The sequence below is a fragment of the Ruditapes philippinarum genome, unplaced genomic scaffold (assembly GCF_026571515.1).
Source record: "Ruditapes philippinarum isolate M1 unplaced genomic scaffold, ASM2657151v2 ctg5517_1_1_1_1, whole genome shotgun sequence".
Lineage (NCBI taxonomy): Eukaryota > Metazoa > Mollusca > Bivalvia > Venerida > Veneridae > Ruditapes > Ruditapes philippinarum.
Genome location: NW_026855604.1, coordinates 20,776 through 42,143, shown reverse-complemented (window position 1 = coordinate 42,143; position 21,368 = coordinate 20,776). Strand labels below are relative to the sequence as shown.

The following is a 21,368-nucleotide window of genomic DNA, read 5'->3' as shown; positions in this document are numbered from 1 at the left end:
TAAACGTGTACTTAACTATAATTTCAAACAAGCATTATAATGAGACATATTATGGTGGCATATTTCATTTCATATGTTACATAAATAAAGTTACTCATAAGATCAATAGCCTCTGTGTCATCATATATTTTTGCATTTTTTTTTCTAACCTAAAAAAAACAAACACCAAAATCGAAAAAACAACGGCAATATTGTTTTAAAAGTAAAGATTTGATTTATTTCTTATGTAACTTTATTTTATTCATTTTTTTAACTTTCATTTTTTATTCTTTTTTTTTGTTTGTTTGAAAATCCTAAAATCATTACAAAGTTACTCATAAGGTCAATAGCCTCTGTGTCATCATAAATTTTTGCATTTTTTTTATTTTCTTATCAGCTGATATAAATACCGCCCAACAAGCTTTGGAATATGTGTTTCAAATTAGGGACAGTAACTGTGGGTTGGGAACTGGGGAAGTCCTTCCCCTTCAGTTTGACGTCAAGGCGTGGAACCAGTATACGGATCCTGCTATAAGGTATATTACCATAATTTGATTAATTTTTTTATTAAAATATGTATATATAAAAAATGATGATTAAAATAATAATCAGACAAATCAACAGTGAATCATACAATATGTATTTATATTTAATGTTAGTAATTAATCTTTACTCAAACCTGAAAAAGGAATATATATATAACGCGCTCTGCAAAGTCCACTAAGATAAGATTCATTTGATTAAGAATGATGGCTTTTTTCTGGCAGACATTTTGGATATTTTACAAGAATTGTCTCGAATATATTTCTCTTTCATATCGTTTTCTAAGGGCCCTGTCACACCAGACTGCGCTTACACTGCGTTTGCACGGCGTTGTAAAATTTAACAAAGCGCCGCGAGATCGCAATAAAAAATGTTATATTTTTGTTGACATAAAGACTTCATGAAGTCTTCACGGCGTCCCCAGGGCGATCATGGCGATGTTACGGAGCTTTCACGGCGTTTTATTTGACGATTGTCTTCGTTCGGATCGCGCTTCTACGACGTTCTTTGCGCTTTCACTGCGCATTTACGGCGCTCATACTGCGTTCTCGCGGCATTCACACTGCCCTGAAATCGTAAAGCTCAGTAAAAGCGCCGTGCACACACAGTATAAGCGCGGTAAGGACGCCGCACAAACTCCGTACAGGCGCCGTGGATAACCACCACGTTCATTCGGCGTTCTTTTTGCGCTTTCATGGTGCTCCTGTTGCGTTGTAGGATATGCTACGGTGTTGCTACGGCGTCCTATCTGCGATCCCACTGCGCTCATTTTAGAACGCCGAGTGACGGCGTTTGTTTTGAACATGCTCAAAATGCGCGCCATCGGTCGGCGTCCTATGCGATGCCACAACGATGCTACGGCGATGCTGCGGCGATGTTTGCGATCTTACTGCGCTCACCTCGGCGTTCTGAAGTTTCACTGGACGCCGTGAGAACGCCGTCCTAGTGTGACAGGGGTTTTACTTGCAAATGACACTTTGAAAATAATTTTTACACACAAAATGTCAGTAGTTTATCAGATTATATTGATTTATAACGGAGATCCAGTTTTTTTAAAAACAGAATAAATTATCACAGTGTGAACTGTAACGTTTTAAGTATAATAGCTCCTCGAGGCTTTAATGTTACGTTTTCTAAGTAGTAAAGACTTATCATTATTCATCACATTACAGCATTTTATGAGCGTTTATACCATATTTACTTATATCATCTAAGTTTACTAAAAGCAACCATATGGAAATGTAATAACTTTACCTAGTATCGCTTATAACCATCGGAGAGATGTACATTTACATCAAACATCATTCTTTATTTGCTTTACAGGAAATTCATAAAATAATTGAAAGTTTTTCAATATAAGAAATGCTTTGCATCAGCATGTCTTTTTTCAAAGAAAACAAATGCTTCGAATTATTTTTTCATTGCAAACCTTAACGTGAATAATACATGCATATACTCGTTCGTATAAAATTCGCGTCTTTTTTTCAATAATTAGATAACTGTAGTATTGTCTCGTTTATGAAACATTTTGTGTACATTCTGAGGTCCATATTATAAAATGTTAAACTGTATTTTACTATAGGCTTTGTAGTAATATAAATACTTTTTTCCTTAATAATCATTTAATTAAAAAAGAATGAATATTAAAAAAAATTGTGACCGATAAAAGATATGATATATTGACATAAAAAATACAAACATAATTATGTCTTCCTTACATGCTTTGAGACTAGCAAATCTATAAAGGGCATTGATGTCATTAAAGAAGTCTTTACTTTACTTTAAATGATGCACTCAAAAACTCTAGCATTATATACCGATAAATTTGACATAAACTATGCTCAAATTTCATATTAAAAATATTGATAATTGCTACAAAGTCTCTTTGTCAATATAAAATAAATATGTTTTGACTTCATCCGAAGTAGATATGATGTGTTTTAAACTTTACACACTTTAGGTGGTCACAATATGAATATATAGTGTCATTTTTAAAGAAAAAAAAACAAACAAATTTTACTTGACCTTCAAAATATAATGCAGCTTCTCATATACAGTTTACTCATTCTTTTATTCAAATGAAACATATTTAGTAAGAAATTCATAGATTTCAAAAACAAATTCTATGATTGAAGTATTTTACTCAATGATGAGCATAATATATCTTTAATAACAGATATGAACATAACTTTTTCAGAACAGCCAATTTCTTATCAAAAATCCTTCAAATCAATGATGGAACATTGGATTCGCTTACAGACGAAACATTCTTTCTTCTTGTTAGAAACAATGTTCATGGAGATTCGTTAATCTTTGGATCTGCTATTGCTATTGAAAATGGTGTTTACAGGTTTGTGGATTTCTTTAATAAATTTAATTGTTATTAATTCCACAAATTCTTTAGTCAGGTATCTAATATTAGGAATATTGAACAACTATATTATGTTACAATTATTTCAATCAATTACTTTTCTAATTGTTGGAAACAATTTTTACCAGTAATGGTCTTTAATAAAAAGTAAAATTATGCAGCAACTCATACAATTCTAACTGCACAGAAGAATTGGTAGCCTATGAAATAACAGTCTTGTACACACCTTATGAGGCGAATTTTCCCTAACGTTCTTATATGTTTAAGATATTGTTCATAAATGATCCATATAGAATACAACTTGAAATGAAACAGGTGTAACATTTTACTAAGTCTACGATATAAATTCAATGAAACACTTTTTTGATGTTTTCCAAATTCCATCAAATATAGTCAAACATGGGTTTTACATTGTTGTCTTTGATTTTTTAACTATTTACTTATTTCGTAATTTAAAGCAGAGCTGTTGGTATTGCATTGACAGCAGTGTACCATAGATAAATCTTAATTTGATGAGAAATAGGGTGAAATCAATATCTTGTACATGAACAAATATTGTCTTGACGATCGTTAAACGTAACAATAGTCAGAAGATTAAATTCTTACTACATGTACCGTATATAAGATAACTTGTTATATTTTTTTGACTGATAACATTTTGACACAAACGGTTATACACCAAATGTTATCATAGATTTTACAGTGAATGTTAATTTTTTTTCTTCGATATAAAAAAACAAAACAAAATAAAACAAAAAAACAATTATATCTTTGTTTATTTGTTTCAAATGCCAAATGTATTACTTTAGGAATAATTAACACACAATCTATCACTTATCTTTGACAATGTGGAAAGAAACGTATACATGTATATTCAGTTTAGTGTCAAGTTTTACGTTACAACAAAACTAACCTATAGTGGTAAATACTTTAAGTCCTTTTAAACTTTGTTCTATTGTAGCAAATGTGACTCATTTGTGATAAAAGTCTTAACGGGATTATGTAAAGCATGTCTTTGACCGCCGTAAGAACACATCTGAGGATGTTTCTTAATTCAAAATTTTACTATAACCATGATTAAATGTTGAATTCTGCTTAACCCGGAGGTAGGGAGGGGGGGGGGGGGACGTGAACGGTCACTAGCGCTTTCCAGTACCGTACATGAACAGGCTCAGCAACATTTCCAATTTTGTCGTGTTGGGCTTTCTTTAGGGATTCTGTTTCTCTAAATTTACACTTATTTTGTAATAGGAGAAATAGCAGAAGTTGTTGTTTAAAATAGGTTTTCTAACAATTAAAATGACCTTATTATTTTCAGTAAATATAACATATTCTGTCCCTATGCATACAAGAAAAATAACACAGTGCGGTCACATGATATATCAATCAATTACAATTACCTTGATCCGACAACAGAATGGTATAACAGTGTCAAGATCAAAAACTGGAGTAACGTTACTATAGCAAAAGATGGTATTCAGTACAGGTAAGATACATTTTTACTTTAAAGGTCCATTATTTCATTTCTAAGGCGTAATGTGCCTGAAAGACCTTAATCATTGAGTAGCATCTATGTCTTCCTCAACCAGATAGAGCTGCCATGATATATAGCTAGTATTATATAACAATTTTATAATTTAAGCAAAATGATTGATCAGACACTCAACATTCCTCTTATAAAAAGTATACATTATCATGTTTTCAACAGCAACTTATATTTTTTTCTATTTTTATCATATAATAATTATACTTAATACATGATATTGTGGTATTTCCGACCAGTTTCATTATTTGAAGAATGTTTATTTCTTGTTCTTAACAAATCGCTTTTCAAAACTTGATCATCTACACGACTACAAGGTCAACTCATGTAGAATTGTGAAATTAGTAAATTAGTATGGATTTCTTTACGGTATAAAATGATGAAGCAATGTTATTGAACCTGTTTTTGCTACTTTAAGTGCAATTTTATAACTTTTACAATTTGTTAATCTGATTTGCTATGCAGCTTTGTTGCAATACTGCTTACAAACAGTGGCGGCGTTGCTGAGTGGTAAACACATCGGACTAGTAATCTAAGGACTGCTAGGCGCATGCGTTAAAACACCATCAGGGACACACCGTTGAGTCCTTTAGACTAATTACTAAATACCGGATACAGAATGCATTCGAAAGTGTGTCTATAAGCTTTAAAATGCTTTTTTCGTAATCGAACTAAAATATATATTGTATAAACTAAATGTGCTTGTTTTGTTTTTAAGATAAATTGCCAGGAGTATGATACCAATACAACTTGTTAGAATCATCAGCTTTTTAGGGCATCAGTTAATTCCGAGTGTGTATTGATTGACTATGATAAAAATTTAATTAGTGATCGAAAATTAATTTTTATTCGTAGTGAAAAATCATTTTACGAATGTAATTTTATTAAAAATAATAACAGAAAAGATCATTTTGTGAAAATGCTATGAAATAACAATTATACATGTATTATATTACTTGTCATGTAATAAAAATATTTCTATTGTTTCTAGACAAGATAATAGTCTTCTCCCTGAAGTACAAGAGGAATATCCCATTGCCAAGCTTGCTGATGGACATTGGACGAATCCATATTACGACTGTGGGGGCGGTGACATATGGATGGTTACATACTCATCTCCTATATTTAAACTGACCAATGGCGTTGCACATTTTCAGTAAGTATACATACGTTGACTAAGACTTTGTAATATTTCTACGATCAGAGACGCCAAAAGACGTTCCGCACTTTAACCCTACTGGAAGGAATAATTTATCCGATGAAATTGGATGGATCCAACAGAATGATTTATGCAAACGCTGGTATACTTCTTAATTTTTCATCTTCACTTTACATTTTCTAACAAAATATGTCAAGTAGATCTACATTGAAATGGTTATAATTAAAGATTTCCAGATCAACCACAATAATTAGAATGTGGATATTATGTCAACAACATTATTAAACTATTGTAATAAAGAATTTACTGATTTACTCATGCAAGGGGAATCAAGATGAAATAATTCAATCTAGATTCTAGCTTTTAATTGTCATACTGAGACACATATATGAACAAGCATTAATGGAATCTTATTTTCTTTTATTTCTGATTAGTTTCTTGAATTAGCATACAATTAAAAATATGACTTTTTCTTAGAAAGCTGTTTTCTGGAGAGAGAGAAAAAAATGTTTTAGAAATGTCAATGACCGTGATAAGACAGTCAATGTGACCGAGTTACTTTATGTTATGTATAGATGTTTCTCATGTTACACGTGGCGTTTTCATACAATCATTCATTAACGGTTCATCTTTATACATGACAAGATAATTAGCTGAAAATAAAACGTTTCAAGTTAAACCTTTTGTTTTTGCTGCCAAGATTTCAGAAAAACTATCTTATATAGTAATATCAAACCGACCGTTAGAAACAAAAACAGTCATAAGCACTGAATTCTCAGAATTGTTTTGGGATGCATAGGAGTATATGAATGCTTGACTAAATATAAAACATGAACCATGGTTGCTTCCGCGCAGTCTGATCAGGATCCATGCTGTTCGCTTACCAACCCTTTTACAAGTCGAGAAACTGATAGCGAACATCATGGATCCTGATCAGACTGCGCGGATGCGCAGGCTGGTCTGGATCCATAATGGTCGCTAACACATTATGTTGGTTTTGTCGTGACGTGGCTCAATTGTGCATCGTCACAGATGCATTTTACTTTGATGTCAAATGTGAAAATTTAATTGAAAATAATAATTCCATAAATAAAAATATGATGAAAAATCTAACACATATATTATAACATATAAATTTTGACTGAAATAATGTTATGTTAATACAACATCATTGTGTTTAAATGTACTTTGGTTGTTTTCAAACGCGTGGTCTCCAAACTCGACAGGTTCATGTAGTCAATATTCAAATCTGAAAAAAAAAATGTTACAGTTAGGACATTGAACGTGAAAACATATTATAATTATCTGTCAAGTTTATATAATTCAGAATTATTTACGCTCGGAAAGTGTAGCGTGTGAACATTAAATTGTGGTTGTGTCATTAGAGAGAAAAATGTGATTATCAACGAAAGAATTCTGCAACAAAACAGAATTTGTTAATGCCTTTACAAGGAATTGCTGCATTGTAACATGTTACGGAAATTAAAATTATACTCATTAGATAATTGAACATTATAAAATTGCACTGCCAATTCTTTCAAAAGGAATACTTTGATGTTTTTCTGAAACATTTAAAAGTAAAAATATTTTTAAACTTATAATATCTTGAAGATTCTTTGAAAATGGATTACATAATATACATGAAATGGATACAATGAATCGGAGTATTGTTTTTTATGATATAAATCTAGCTTATAAATATTTGAAATGTTGTTATTTAGAGAATTAGATTTTCTTCAAAGATAATGCGATATAAATAGACGCCTTCCATTCAATTGGCTTTGCGACAAGATCAAACACGCAACAAAATATACAAAAGATTTATAGGTTAATTGCTTTTGACATTTTAACAGAAAGACAGACAGACAGACAGACAGAAAACTTTATTTTCACTCAAGGTATTACAAATCAACATGAGGATGTATGCAAATAAAGCAAATTAAGCAATATATGGTTCCGGTAGAGATCTGCAATAGAAAAAAAGGAAAAAAATAAAATAGAAAAACCATTATTTATGCATTCAGTATCATAATTATATCATATATCATGGGGGAATTCACTCCATAAATACATAATAGAACTTCATACCCACATGCATAAGTACATATGTACTGAAATAGTAAATAAACAGTGTAAAGCGTCAATTTCACATGTCATTCTAAATTTAGACATTGGAGCAGATCACCTGTCAAAATGAAATTGACATAAATTCATGTACATGTTTATAATATTGAAAAAAAGAGTTCGAATCATATCTTGAATTATAGACATAGTTGTTGGTAATGTGAAATGCTGGTAGGAAATAAACTGCTTATTCTGGTATTTAAAAAAAATAAAAATAAAATGGTATAAATCATATGATCTACCAAATCTATTTTCTTTCGCGGAGTATTAATGATTTATGTAGTTCGGCCAATAAAAAAAAACAGCACGAAAACAAAGGAGAAAGTGTGTTTTCAATTCTAAACTGAGACAGCAAAGTTACATCTAAAAATGGCATGAAAAAGTGTGTTATAGGTCAAAAAATGAACTAGAACTGCCACTATAATGGCGTGAATACCCCCGCATACCACTTTGTCAGACTCAACAGTGGTCATTTAGAGCTCAAGGACAACCTCCCTGCCAAATCTGAGGTTACTAAGCCAGTGCATTGCTAAATTATGTATTCTTTATGCTTCAAATGTGAAAATGTCAAATTCAATACATTGCAGACAGGACATACTTTAGCAATTGAGAAGAAAAGCTTTTTTGTCAAGGTCCCTGTGACCTTGACCTTAGACCCAGTGACCTCAAAATCAATAGGGGTCACCTTATAGTCATGACCAACATCCATGCCAAATATGAAGACTGTGGGTCAAAGGAATCTAGTTATTGGGCAGACAAACTTTTTTAAGTCAAAGTCCCTGTGACCTTGACCTTTGACATGGTGACCTCAAAATAAATAGGGGTCATCTACTTATCATGACTAACCTCCATTCCAAATATGAAGACTGGGTCAAAGGAATCTTAAGTTGTTGGGCGGACACGCTTTTTAAAGTGAAGGCCCCTGTGACCTTGACCTTTGACCTCAAAATCAATAGGGGTCATCTACTAATCATGACTAACCTCCATGCCAAATATGAAGACTGTGGGTCAAAGGAATCTTAAGTTATTGGGCGGACAAGCTTTTTGAAGTCAAGGCCCCTGTGACCTTGACCTTTGACATGGTGACCTCAAAATCAATAGGGGTCATCTACTAATCATGACTACCCTCAATGCCAAATATGAAGACTGTGGGTCAAAGGAATGTTAAGTTATTGGGTGGACAAGCTTTTTGAAGTCAAGGCCCCTGTGACCTTGACCTTTGACCTGGTGACCTCAAAATCAATAGGGGTCATCTACTAATCATGACTAACCTCCATGCCAAATATGAAGACTGTGGTTCAAAGGAATCTTAAGTTATTGGGCGGACAAGCTTTTTGAAGTCAAGGCCCCTGTGACCTTGACCTTTGACCTGGTGACCTCAAAATCAATAGGGGCCATCTACTAATCATGACTTACCTCCATGCCAAATATGAAGAATGTAGATCAAAGGAATCTTAAGTAATTGGGCGGACAAGCTTTTTGAAGTCAAGGCCCCTGTGACCTTGACCTTTTGACTTAGTGACCTCAAAATCAATAAGGGTCATCTACTAATCATGACTAACCTCCATGCCAAATATGAAGACTAAAGGTCAAAGGAATGTTAAGTTATTGGGCGGACAAGCTTTTTGATGTCAAAGCCCCTGTGACCTTGACCTTTGACCTAGTGACTTCAAAATCAATAGGGGTCATCTACTAATCATGACTAACCTCCATGCCAAATATGAAGACTGTGGGTCAAAGGAATCTTAAGTTATTGGGCGGACAAGCTTTTTGAAGTCAAGGCCCCTGTGACCTTGACCTTTGACTTAGTGACCTCAAAATCAATAGGGGTCATCTACTAATCATGACTAACCTCCATGCCAAATATGAAGACTGTGGGTCAAAGGAATCTTAAGTTTTTGGGCGGACAAGAAAAAACCGACGGACAGCCGGACGGACGGCCGGCCGGACGGACGGACAAGCTGATTCCAGTATACCCCCCTTAAACTTTGTTGTGCGGGGGTATAACTATAGGTTAGGGCCATCATGTTTTCTCATGCGCCTACCAACAGCACTGTGGTTAGTCTAGGAAGCGGGTTTGAAAATAATTTATTTAATATTAAAACTTACGGTTCTGTCACAGACTAACAGAAATACGTTTCAACTAATAAATGTAGAATGGTTTTTGGGAAAAGATAAACTTATGTGATACTGTCATACCTCAGAAACATGTACATGTTTGCAATAGTTTTTGGCTAAAATGATGTTGAAACCAAGAAACAGTACTCGACGTGCATGGTTGTGTGTGACGTCATTTTCAGGTATTGAGAGCGGCATTATTTTGGAGAACAAAAGGAAGATTATTTCTACATCAATTTCAATTGAACACTGTGCATACTAAACGGAAAACGGTTATCTACATTTAGGCTCTATTGTTCCTTTCATTAGATATCGATAATTTCCTACCTTTCGTGAAGGATCAATGTACTTTTCGCAATAGCTTTTGGCATAAAGGCCTCTTACATAAATTGAAAAGTTTTGGTACTAAAGGAAATCTTATAGGTTGGTTCTCCTCTTATCTGTCGAACAGAAAACAGGAGGTTGTTGTTCCAGGTGCAACATCAAGGTGGAATTTTATCAGAGCAGGTGTACCTCAAGGGTCCATCTTGGGCCCCCTTCTTTTTCTCATTTTTATCAATGATATTGTTGCCGACATGAGAGCTAATATACGCCGGTTCGCTGATGATACCAGTCTTTACATCACTGTCGAAGATCCAGTAAGTGCTGCCGAAACTTTGAACGCAGACTTACAAACAATATCAAGATGGGCCTCAAAGTGGCTAGTGAAATTCAACTCTAAGAAAACAGAATCTCTAATCATTTCTCGTAAACCAAACCACACCCCAAATCACCCTCACGTATTTATGAACAATGTTGAAATTCAGGAGGTATCTAGCCACAAACATTTAGGTCTAATTTTTGCAAATAATTTGAAATGGAATATTCATATTGATTATGTACTTGGAAAAGCTTATCAGCGCATAAATATAATGCGGAAACTTAAGTTCACTCTTGACCGACAATCGCTTCAAACTATAAACATTTCATTTATTCGGCCAATATTAGAATATGGTGATATAGTTTTTGACAATTGTACACTTGAGCAAAAAACCGCACTTGAAAATGTCCAGTATGAGGCTGCCCGTATTGTTACAGGTGCAACTAAACTAGTCTCTTTGCAAAAGCTTCTTGATGAAGATGGTTGGGACACTTTAGAATCCAGACGTCAGAAACATAAGCTACTCCTTTTCTACAAAATGAAGTCCAACCTAACGCTATCTTATCTTTCAGATTTATGTCCGCCATTAGTTGATAACGAAAATTATCTCCTCCGTAACCGTGAAGATCGTAGTTTACCAAGAGCTAGAACATCGCTGTACTATGACTCATTTCTCCCTGCAACAACTAGAGCCTTTAATGAACTTCCTATATCTCTTAGAAATGTAGCAACTGTTTCAACTTTTAAGAAAGAATTGTTTAAACAAATAAAAACTGTACCGCAATATTTCTACTTTGTAAAACGTAAAAATAAAATTATTTAGTCATGCCCGTATTCGTACAAATTGTAGCTTACTTGCAGATGACCTATTTTCCAAAAATATCATATCATTACCTCTTTGTATCTGTGGATTACGCGAAACAGCCTCTCACTTCTTCTTGCATTGTAGGCAGTATGCTAATATCAGACCTTTCTTGATAAATGTTATCAATACTTATTGTATTGTTTCTCTTAAAACCATTATTTCAGGAAACACATCTTTTTTCAGTTGGAGAGAATGAAAGTATATTCAAAACTGTTCACACTTATATTGAAAAGTCTAAACGTTTTAACTGATCTGAAAAGGTCCATCATCTTTATGAATGTGTCATTCTGCTGTTCGCCGCAATTCTATAGCTTCACACTTCTTTATATCTTTAAATTTCTCATAATTTCTTTCTTTAGTCGAATTTTATTCCTAATTTAAACTTCTTTACACTTCTTTATGTTTTTCTTTCGATTATTTTTTCGATTGTTTTTTTCTAATTTTGTTTCTTATTTTCCTAATCATAATAATGTTAATATATTTTATCTTGGATGTAACAATTTTATTAAATCATCTGTATCGCCAAAATATGTACCGATGTATAGCTAGAAGTGGAGAGAATTACAATAAGCTTTGAGCTTCCAGTTCAATCCACTTTATCATGATTTTGTATAAATTTTGTGTTTGATGTGAATATTGTAACTTGATGAAAAAATAAATATGTTTAAACCAATAGCTTACAAAGTGAACGAGATCTGGTTTCATCTGTTATAAACATATATTACTATTCTTTAATTTAAAGTGTTTTCTTAAAGCATGATTATAATTTATTTTCAGGGGTGTAGCAACCATAGATATAGAGCTGACATACATTGACATAAACCAATGTGACATTGACGTGGACGCCACGTCATCGGGCCTTGACGTCTTTCGTGGCACACACAAATGTCAAAAAACTACCAAGGTATTATAAATTTACATTTAATCAAACCTTTAAATGGGTGTATAGAATCTATCAAGCTAACATACACAGTTATTGTGGTTTCATTGCTCAGGTGAAAATGCACCTAATGTATCAAAAGTTATGTGACAATGATATTAAACCAAATAAACAGGTGCGCGAATAGCAGTATACACAACACATAAGAGGTACATTGCCACTCATAAAATGACTTATAAAGGAAATCTATTACAATTTTTGTTGCACGCACAAAATGCTGGCCCAGTCTTCAAACACGCGCACTTTTCGCATGTCACATTGTTTTCTGTTCTCTTTGTCAAAACTTTCCATCACCATGTCAGCTCCAAGCTAACCTTGTTCTGTACCCGTCCCTGATTACACTTAGAAAAAAAAACATACTAATTAATGCTATAAAAAGGATAGCATAATAACATGTATAAATTTTTTTTTACAATCTCGAAAATAAGAAAATAAATTGCACTGTCTCGTTATATTTTCTTATTTGGAAACAAACAAATTATAAATGTAAGCTGACTGTAATTTCATATCAAATAAATGAAAAGCAATAATTTCCCATGGGTTATCCTTTAATTTCATCCGTTAGTGCTATAATTAGATATTCTATTTTTTTTACCCGGAAACTTTGGCAATTATTTATTTTTTATGCTTTCGGTTATGTAGTCATTTGCGATACTTTTTCATTTAAACAGATAAGAAAGGTCATGTATACACTTGATCGAATGAATTAGTAACGAATCTCGACATGAATTGAATGTTTATTTCTCAGAATTATTCAAGTCCTTCAAACTTTTTTTACATAGAGTAAACTATTATGTAATATCATGTGATGCCATTTAAGTTTACTGTGTAAATAATGCAATGTTTTTATTTATTTTCAAATGCTCTTTCAATGAACGAGTGGTTAAGATCGTTGACTTCAAACCACTTGCTCCTCATCGATGTGAGTTCAAATCCTGCAAGGGACTTTGGATACTTTCATGTAAAGGAGCTATACAGACAGCTTACGGAACGTCAGTTTACTTTAGCCTGGAATAACACTTTGAAGGCCACCTGAGGTCATCGTCAACCAGTTAAGCTAGAAAGTCGCCATGTGACCATTGTAGTGTCGGTGTGACATAACCCCCCTCCCCCAACAAGTAACATTTCAAAAGAAGATCCATCAACTTAAAAGTAGAAATATAGGAAACAAATAACTTTTTTAACTTTAAAGTTACTAAATCGTTTAATTTTCGTTCCAAACTTTGTTCATTTATGTTTCAGTGTGTTCCAGTGACAGGTATGGGATTCGTGCCCGGGGCTTACAACTGTTTCTGCAAGGATGGGTTTTATTTCTCAGACAAGTCCAAATCAGTACAAGCGTACACTGGCAAGGAGATAGAAGAGTATTTCAGACAGACTGGTAACATAGAAGATGGACTATTTCAATGTGTTGTCTGTGCTGAGGGATGTGACACGTGCGTTGACGATTCCCCGTGCTTGTATAGTAGAAATGAACCGTTGATGATTACACTTTTAATTCTAGATTTATTAACTGTTGCCGGGATCATAGGGATTGCTATTGCTACATACTTGTATAGAATCGAATTGGTGGGTAAACCTTTAAATAATAATATTAGGTGTACTAATTATTTAAGGAATTGTAAACTCTGGCTTTTAATTGAAAACAAAATGACTTTTGCTTTAATGTTTTGTAACATATCCAATATTGAACATTTTTACGTTATGTGAAGTAAATCATACCATCTTTATCAAGGCTTCAATATATACACTGTAACAGATTCAATATTTGAGCCATGTCACGACAAACCAACATAATGTGTTTGCAACCAGCATGGATTCAGACCAGCCTGCGCGGATGCGCGCAGTCTGATCAGGATCCATGCTGTTCGCTTACAAACCCTATTACAAGTAGATAAACTGATAACGAACAGCATGGATCCTGATCAGACTGCGCGGATGCGCAAGCTGGTCTGGATCCATGCTGGTCGCAAACCCATTATGTTGGATTTGTCGTGACACGGCTTATTTATACTTCCAACATAATGTCAAGAAGACTACATCATCTTTGTCAACCCCACTGAGGTCCAAAGGCCTAAACACATATTATTTGAAAATCTTACAAATATCAAGTGAAGCACAAAAAAATCTCTGCAAAGGACAGTAAAGAAATACTCAGCATTAAATTGAGAATCGATTTTTTGAATGCTATTCTTTGTCGGATTTCAGTGAAAAGCGTTACAACGCACAATTGTTACAATTTATTTGCACAATAAAAATGATTATCCTGGAAAAAACGAACCGGTGGTGTGGGGGTTTGAGTGAATGGTCTGAAAATTTGCTCGCAGGTAGTTCGTCCAGACCTTCATTAATTGGTTCACAATCTCGGGAAGATATTTCATGTTCTGCCTTGTCAAAACACCTTAGTGGAGTCTCTTTAAGATAAAACACGGAAAATGTTAGATTTTGTTCAAATACATATATACGATTCATATTAATACATATATAAGATTGGTATTGGTTGTAATTAAGGACACCTGTAAGATGATACCTGTATGTATATTTATTTTAGGTGATAAAGTCGGCCAGTCCTATATTTCTCGAGTTGATGTGTCTGGGCGGATTATTTATATGTGTACAGGTAAACTATAACATCCAAAGTGATAAATTAACATGTATATGTTGAAATATCATCTTTTTACATGTATATGATCAAATATTATCTAATTTACTAATTACATACATGCATGAATTAGAAACCACGTACCAGATGTTATATATATATAATTCATAAAAACACAATGGTTTGATCGACAAACACGTGTTTGATGAAAACGTGTTCCTTTAACCTTTACTGATCTATTTGTATCAACTAAATAGAACAACAACAAAACCAAAATTCTGAATATATAGTATATATTGTATCGAGCACTTGGGTAAAGATGAATTAGAAACCACGTACAAGATGTTATATATAAAATTCATAACGACACAATGGGTTGATTGACAAACACTCGCATTGAAAACGTGATCAAAACAGATGACTGCTAATGTTTCTTGCAAAGGCAGACGACAATTTTAGCAGCTGGGCGAGAAAAACACGTGAAGCTTTTGAAAAAGAGTCTATCTTTTGACCAAACCTAAATCAAAGGTGAGGAAACTATCGATAATTAAACTGATATAGAACGAAAAGCAAGATTAGGCGTATGTGTCAAGAGGCTTAATGTTCTTTTGATACACCTCCGTTAGTGTTTTACACACGTATGAATGGGTATGTTTTCTCTCCATTCTATTATCCCTCACAATGCACTGTTACATGTAACAGTACGTCACAATGTACTGTTACATGTAACAGTACGTTTTACAGTAAAAAAACTCCAAAGTAAAAACCTATAGAAACAGTGATTCAATGAAATATTTGTTCGGGTTGATAAAGTAAATAGCGCATAATTATGTTTGTGGGTGACAGCAATATATCATCACTTGTAAAAATACCGTTACCTTCCACTAACGGCTCGGGTAACATTATTTTCCTCGGGATGATATTTTTACTGTTACCTACAAACCCATGTGTTATTCATATAATAATGTTGTAAATGTTTTGTTTCAGTTTTTCGTTTATTATACTGATGCGTCACATATAGTGTGTAGTGTCAGGATTTGGCCTCGTCATCTTGGATTCTTCATTATGTATGGTTCACTCATATTGAAAACATGGAGGTAATTATCTACCAAGTCATTGTTTGTAATAGTTTAAGTAAAGATTCAGACACAAAAAATATTTACAGTCATGTGACTTGAAAATACAAATTATATTTTTACTTTTGTTTGCAATAATGTTTTCAAAGACAAAGTGTATTATTACCCCTCACTTTTTTCGTAATTCTAATTTCCCATAGGCATCTGGGAGTTATTCTTACTGTTAATGCAAGTGTACCACGTGACTACGAATTTTGTACTGTTACATAGGTAACAGTATTTTTAACAGTATAAAATCTGGTCACGTGGTCTATTTTCTAAATAAAATGAAATAAAATGGCCGCCATTTTTCTCTCGATTCATTCTTATTTTTGACGATAGGGCATCGCCGAAGTAACTATTACTCTGATAAAATTTAGTTCTTTGCAACCTAGAGTCCCTTTCGCGTATAAAATATCTTTTTGTTGAATTGTCAACAGGAAACATCCGTTTTCAACGGAAGTAATTGTAATGTAAATAATTTTGTGTCAAACTGGAACATGCAGACAATTAAAGCATGCAACAAAGGATAATTTAACAATTTTAACCAGTGAAACGTTACAGATAGAGTTTGTGGACATAAATCTGTAGGATATCCTCGTTATTTTCTAAATGCACTTTGTCAAAAACCATGCGAAGAATATTCTGGATGTAGAAGGATCAGATTTCACAGATCATAACCTTATAAATGGGTTAGTGTTTTGCTTTCTGAATAAAACACAGCTTATTTTATGTTTATGACTGGTAGATATCATCACTTGCTTAAAGAATAAAAGAAAAACAGCTTCTCAAGTAGGCCTACAGTGCACTTAAAACTTGCAAGGTAAGGACAGTTTAGTTATTGCTTCTCTTGGCTTATTTTTGTTACAGTTAGATTTAGTTGCCAAATTCAGATCATCACAGTATTTGTTCGGGGTAATAAAATAAATAACACATGGGTTTGTGGGTAACAGTAAAAATATCATCCCTCGTATAAATACTGTTACCCTCGGCTATGCTTCGGGTAACAGTATTTTCCTCGGGATGATATTTTTACTGTTACCCACAAACCCATGTGTTATTTATATATTGCTACACAATAAACTGCACTGTAATGAAAAAAATATTGTCACTTTTGACATTAATTTACTGCATCACACCATAAACTGAATGATGTCATATATGACAGAAATCTACCACGAGGCCTTAAACCAATTCTATGTACTGGTATTACAATTTTTGTTTATGTAGTTGTTGATGTTTTATGTTAAAAGTAATGAAAACATACACACACGTCTTGTTCAATGAGAAATGAGCTGCGTCACGACAAAACCAACATAGTAGGTTTGCGACCACAATGGATCCAGACCAGCCTGCGCTGCCGCGCAGTCTGATCAGGATCCATGCTGTTCGCTATCAGTTTCTCTACTTGTAACAGAGTTGGTAAACAGCATGGATCCTGATTAGACTGCGCGGATGTGCAGGCTTGTCGTGACGCGGCTCAAATGTCTATCGTTTCGCTATTTTAATGGATTTGACATACTACTATAGATCATTACACCACTTTTGGCAAATCATTGACTCACCAATTAGCCTTTCAACTGTAAATAGAGGTGGAAGACAAAAAATAAAATCAAATGTTATCTTTCAACTTAACACTGGAAACAGTCTAAGAAAAAAAACGAATAGCGTGGGGATAGACATTAAATCTGAAAACCGGAAGTGTATAAATGAAAACAGCTCTTTTCTAAATTGTTACCATGCAAGTTAATTTCCTGATACTTTCTTTATTTGATTTTTTTTCTAAATGCAAGAGTTGAATGCGTCTTATCATTAACGTTTGGGATTCATTATATATATAGATCAGCAGCGTTTATGTAACTTTTAAGAATTAGTCATTAACTGCAATAAATCTTAAGTCGGTTGACGAGGAAGCTGGCTGTATTTACTCTAATGAAGTCAACATAGATTGTAATTTTTAGATTTATTCTAATTACTCACTCTCGTTATGGGAAATCTTTATCCTTTAACATCACGGCATTTACATTAAATGAACAAATAAGTCTCGTGTAACGACGGACTTTATTCGTGATTATATATCTAATATCAAAGAGTTTATTAGATTGATTGGTCAATAAAGGTGGGTGTAGAATGCATTTTGGTTCGTATGATCTTAGACAATGATGTAGGTAAACAAACTGGGTGAGTAGAATTTCATATGTGTTTGGCATCTTCTTTATGTGATCGTTTATAACAATGAAAATTTATTAAACAAAAAATGCATGTTTGCTTTTCCAATAATATACCAATAATATTAAATCCAACCTCAAGCGTTTTACTTGTACATAAAAGAAAAAAACACGTATTCTAAGGAATAGAAAAATATGTTTATTTATGAGTACAGACGATATAATTGCTTTGTTTATTTCAGAATATCTATGATTTTCTCTGTTGGAACTCACAAACGTGTTCGCCTTCCCGATCAGGTGCTTTTACAAAGGTTTGCACTTATGATTCTTCTTACAATCGCCATTTTGTGCGCATGGAACGCTAGTCAGCCACCGGAAGTTGAAACGTTCAAGACGTCTGCTGACTTGAAATTTCATGTATGCAACTTTGGCCCGTGGGAATATGCAGTAATGGGAGGTAAGAGCTTTAAACGCAAATAAATAAATAAATAGTCTGTTATAATAAGTTGTAACATAATAAGAATATAATACTTCAATTATTCAATTATATTCACCGTATTCTCCTTATTAGGCACATTGACATTTTTTGCTATTTCAAAGAGTGACAAAAACATCTTGCAGGTCATTTTTACAAGAGTAGGAATGAACTTGGTTCGGGCATTTTTCACTTTTTGAAAGGTATACCTAACGAGAACTATGTTAGGCACTCTAAATGTAATCTCTGACAAATTCTATATAGTCTGCATTATATATGGGTTGCGGACAGGGTATCAAGACATCTAATTCTTATAGGGAATTGCAACAGTGTCTTTGACAAGCACTTATTCGTCATGGTTTTAGAGGAAACATTTCTTTCTGCTGCTGATCTTTTACAAGAATATTTTAAACAGTCGTAAAATTTTGTCCCGTATTTCCCTTCAGTGTTGGTAATTTTTCTGGTTCTTCAGAATCATTGATTCCAGCACTTTTAAGTGTGAAAATTAAGTACCGCTCAAGCCGGTGCTAGGGTGTGAGGGATGTTTCACTTTTTCAATATTCTTCCTGTACAGACTCAATCAGACCGATTCATGTAATTTCATTATGATTAATGCTACCGAGGGATCACCTTTTTTCCAGCTTTCATGAAACATAATTATATTGCTCAATGTCAGGTAGCAATTAACAGCGAGTCGTTAATAAATTATCTTCCTATTATTATTTTTGATTTGGCTCCGCATCTGTATAGCTATAATCCGTGCTTCTTAAACTTGATATCTTTATTGCTCTTTTCTTAACAGAACATATAGACCAGAAGGTTAAAGATATTGTTTTATGTTTTACTTTTCAGTTGAGATCATATTGTTATTGTACGGCGTATACTTATGTTTCACCGTTAGAAAAGCCCCAGCACACTTTAATGAGAGTAAACATATAACATGGGCTGTTTATAACGCAATTATTCTTGGCAGTTTTATGTCATTCATGTCGTAAGTATGCCTTAATTGTCTCAGATTTAAACAGCTTTAACAAACATCTGTCTGTCTGTCTTGTATACTACTATACAAATGACGTCAATAAACTGAATGACGTCAGCACACTTTCCTTTGTAGGATATATGACGGCGCCATGACAAAACCAACATAATCGGTTTGCGACCAGCATGGATCCTGATCAGACTGCGCGGATGCACTATCAGTTTCTCAACTTGTTATAGGGTGTGTAAGCGAACAGCATGGGTCCTGATGCACGGATGTGAAGTCTGGTCTGGATCCATTTTTATATTGGTTTTGCCATGGCGCGGCTCAATTATTTTGTTTTCTTCAATATCTGAACAATTCAAGGCCGTCAATGAATTTACTTGTTCTTATTGTATAGTTATTAGAGGGCTATACTTGTAATTGTTTGACAGTATATTTGTTCTAATATTCTTATATGCCAAGATGACTGTATAGTTTATTAGAGAATATTGACATTAAACAGTATCATATCAACTTGGATTTCGTCATCTATCTCTGTACCTAAATACCATTTTTCTTTTTTTTCCAGACGAACATTAATTTCAGTCATTGGTCCTGATATGATGTTGTTAATACAGTTTGCTCAACTACAGGTGTACGCTACAGTCACACTCCTTATTTTATTTGTGCCTAAGGTAACTTTCATAGTGCTACAATTTAAATCTTAATCTTTTACAATATAGATGTGATAGGTTTATGCCATTATTTTAGTGCTAGTGCAGCATACGTCAATGTGGTTGTACTCGAAATATGTCGTCTGCAAATATGACTTGCACATGTGCGTCGGTTGTAATTGCATGTGCCGATTTCAAAAAATGACGACAGATAACTAACCGGATATTGATTTGTTTGTATTAGAATTATTCGAATGTTTAGAGTAACAATGTATTGTTACAAAAAATGTCAAATAAGTTCAACAATTATAACGTTTAAAAGATAAAGCATTGTAAATTTCTATGAAAATTGTGAGAAGAATCGTTTGTTGGTTACAGCCTACACTATACTTCATCATAAAATTGCTACACAATCATTTACAAAATTGACTTAATTTACGATTTATTTCGATCAATTTTTATGTATTTTGCCTATGAAGAAACTTTCACATTCCTCTTTATAGCGTTAATAGCCCACAATTTATACTAGTAGCCCCAAAAACTTTTTTCGAAAACATAGTATTTTGATTGGATTAACAATTCAGGTGGAGAATTTTAGAATTTGGTGTCATAGACATAAATGTATTTGTAGTAAAACACAATTCAAAGTTATCGTACAATAATGCAAAACATGTATTTTGAATGTATTTGTTACTTTAATCTATAGTTTATGGCAATCAAGAAAAGGTTGGATATCGAGCTACCTAACCCAGGAATGGCGACAACACATCAAACTATACAGACTGTTACTGGACGTATAAAGAAAAGCCAGATTTCTCCACTACCAGCTATACTGAAGGCGCATGCAACAACACAAACGCAATGGGACTTTTAGAAATAAAGTGATGTGCCGCAAATGAAAGTTAAATTAATTGATAATTGTCAAAATGATATATTCATAGTTCGTCTGTTTCGAAGAAAAAGTCGATCTTCTATGAACGCTGCATCGTCGACGTTTCCGTCGTCTTCATCGTCGTGCAAACACTATGATGTAGCCAATTTCTCAAGTAATGTTAAAGGTATCGGCACAAAACTTTATGTTCTTAATAATC

The 21,368-nt window shown here is 33.5% G+C and overlaps 1 protein-coding gene across 1 annotated transcript; it reads left to right on the top strand.

Annotated features, from left to right (window-relative positions):
* Positions 1-376: 376 nt before the first annotated feature.
* On the top strand, positions 377-21,151 carry LOC132743863 (metabotropic glycine receptor-like; the record flags this gene model as incomplete). The annotated part of the gene is made up of 12 exons (XM_060732439.1): positions 377-515; positions 2,720-2,872; positions 4,212-4,379; positions 5,428-5,592; positions 12,120-12,246; positions 13,525-13,851; positions 14,834-14,902; positions 15,872-15,981; positions 18,410-18,624; positions 19,495-19,633; positions 20,193-20,298; positions 20,984-21,151. Coding segments are annotated over 12 exons (1,886 nt in total), but the record flags the coding sequence as incomplete, so codon positions are not given.
* Positions 21,152-21,368: the final 217 nt, after the last annotated feature.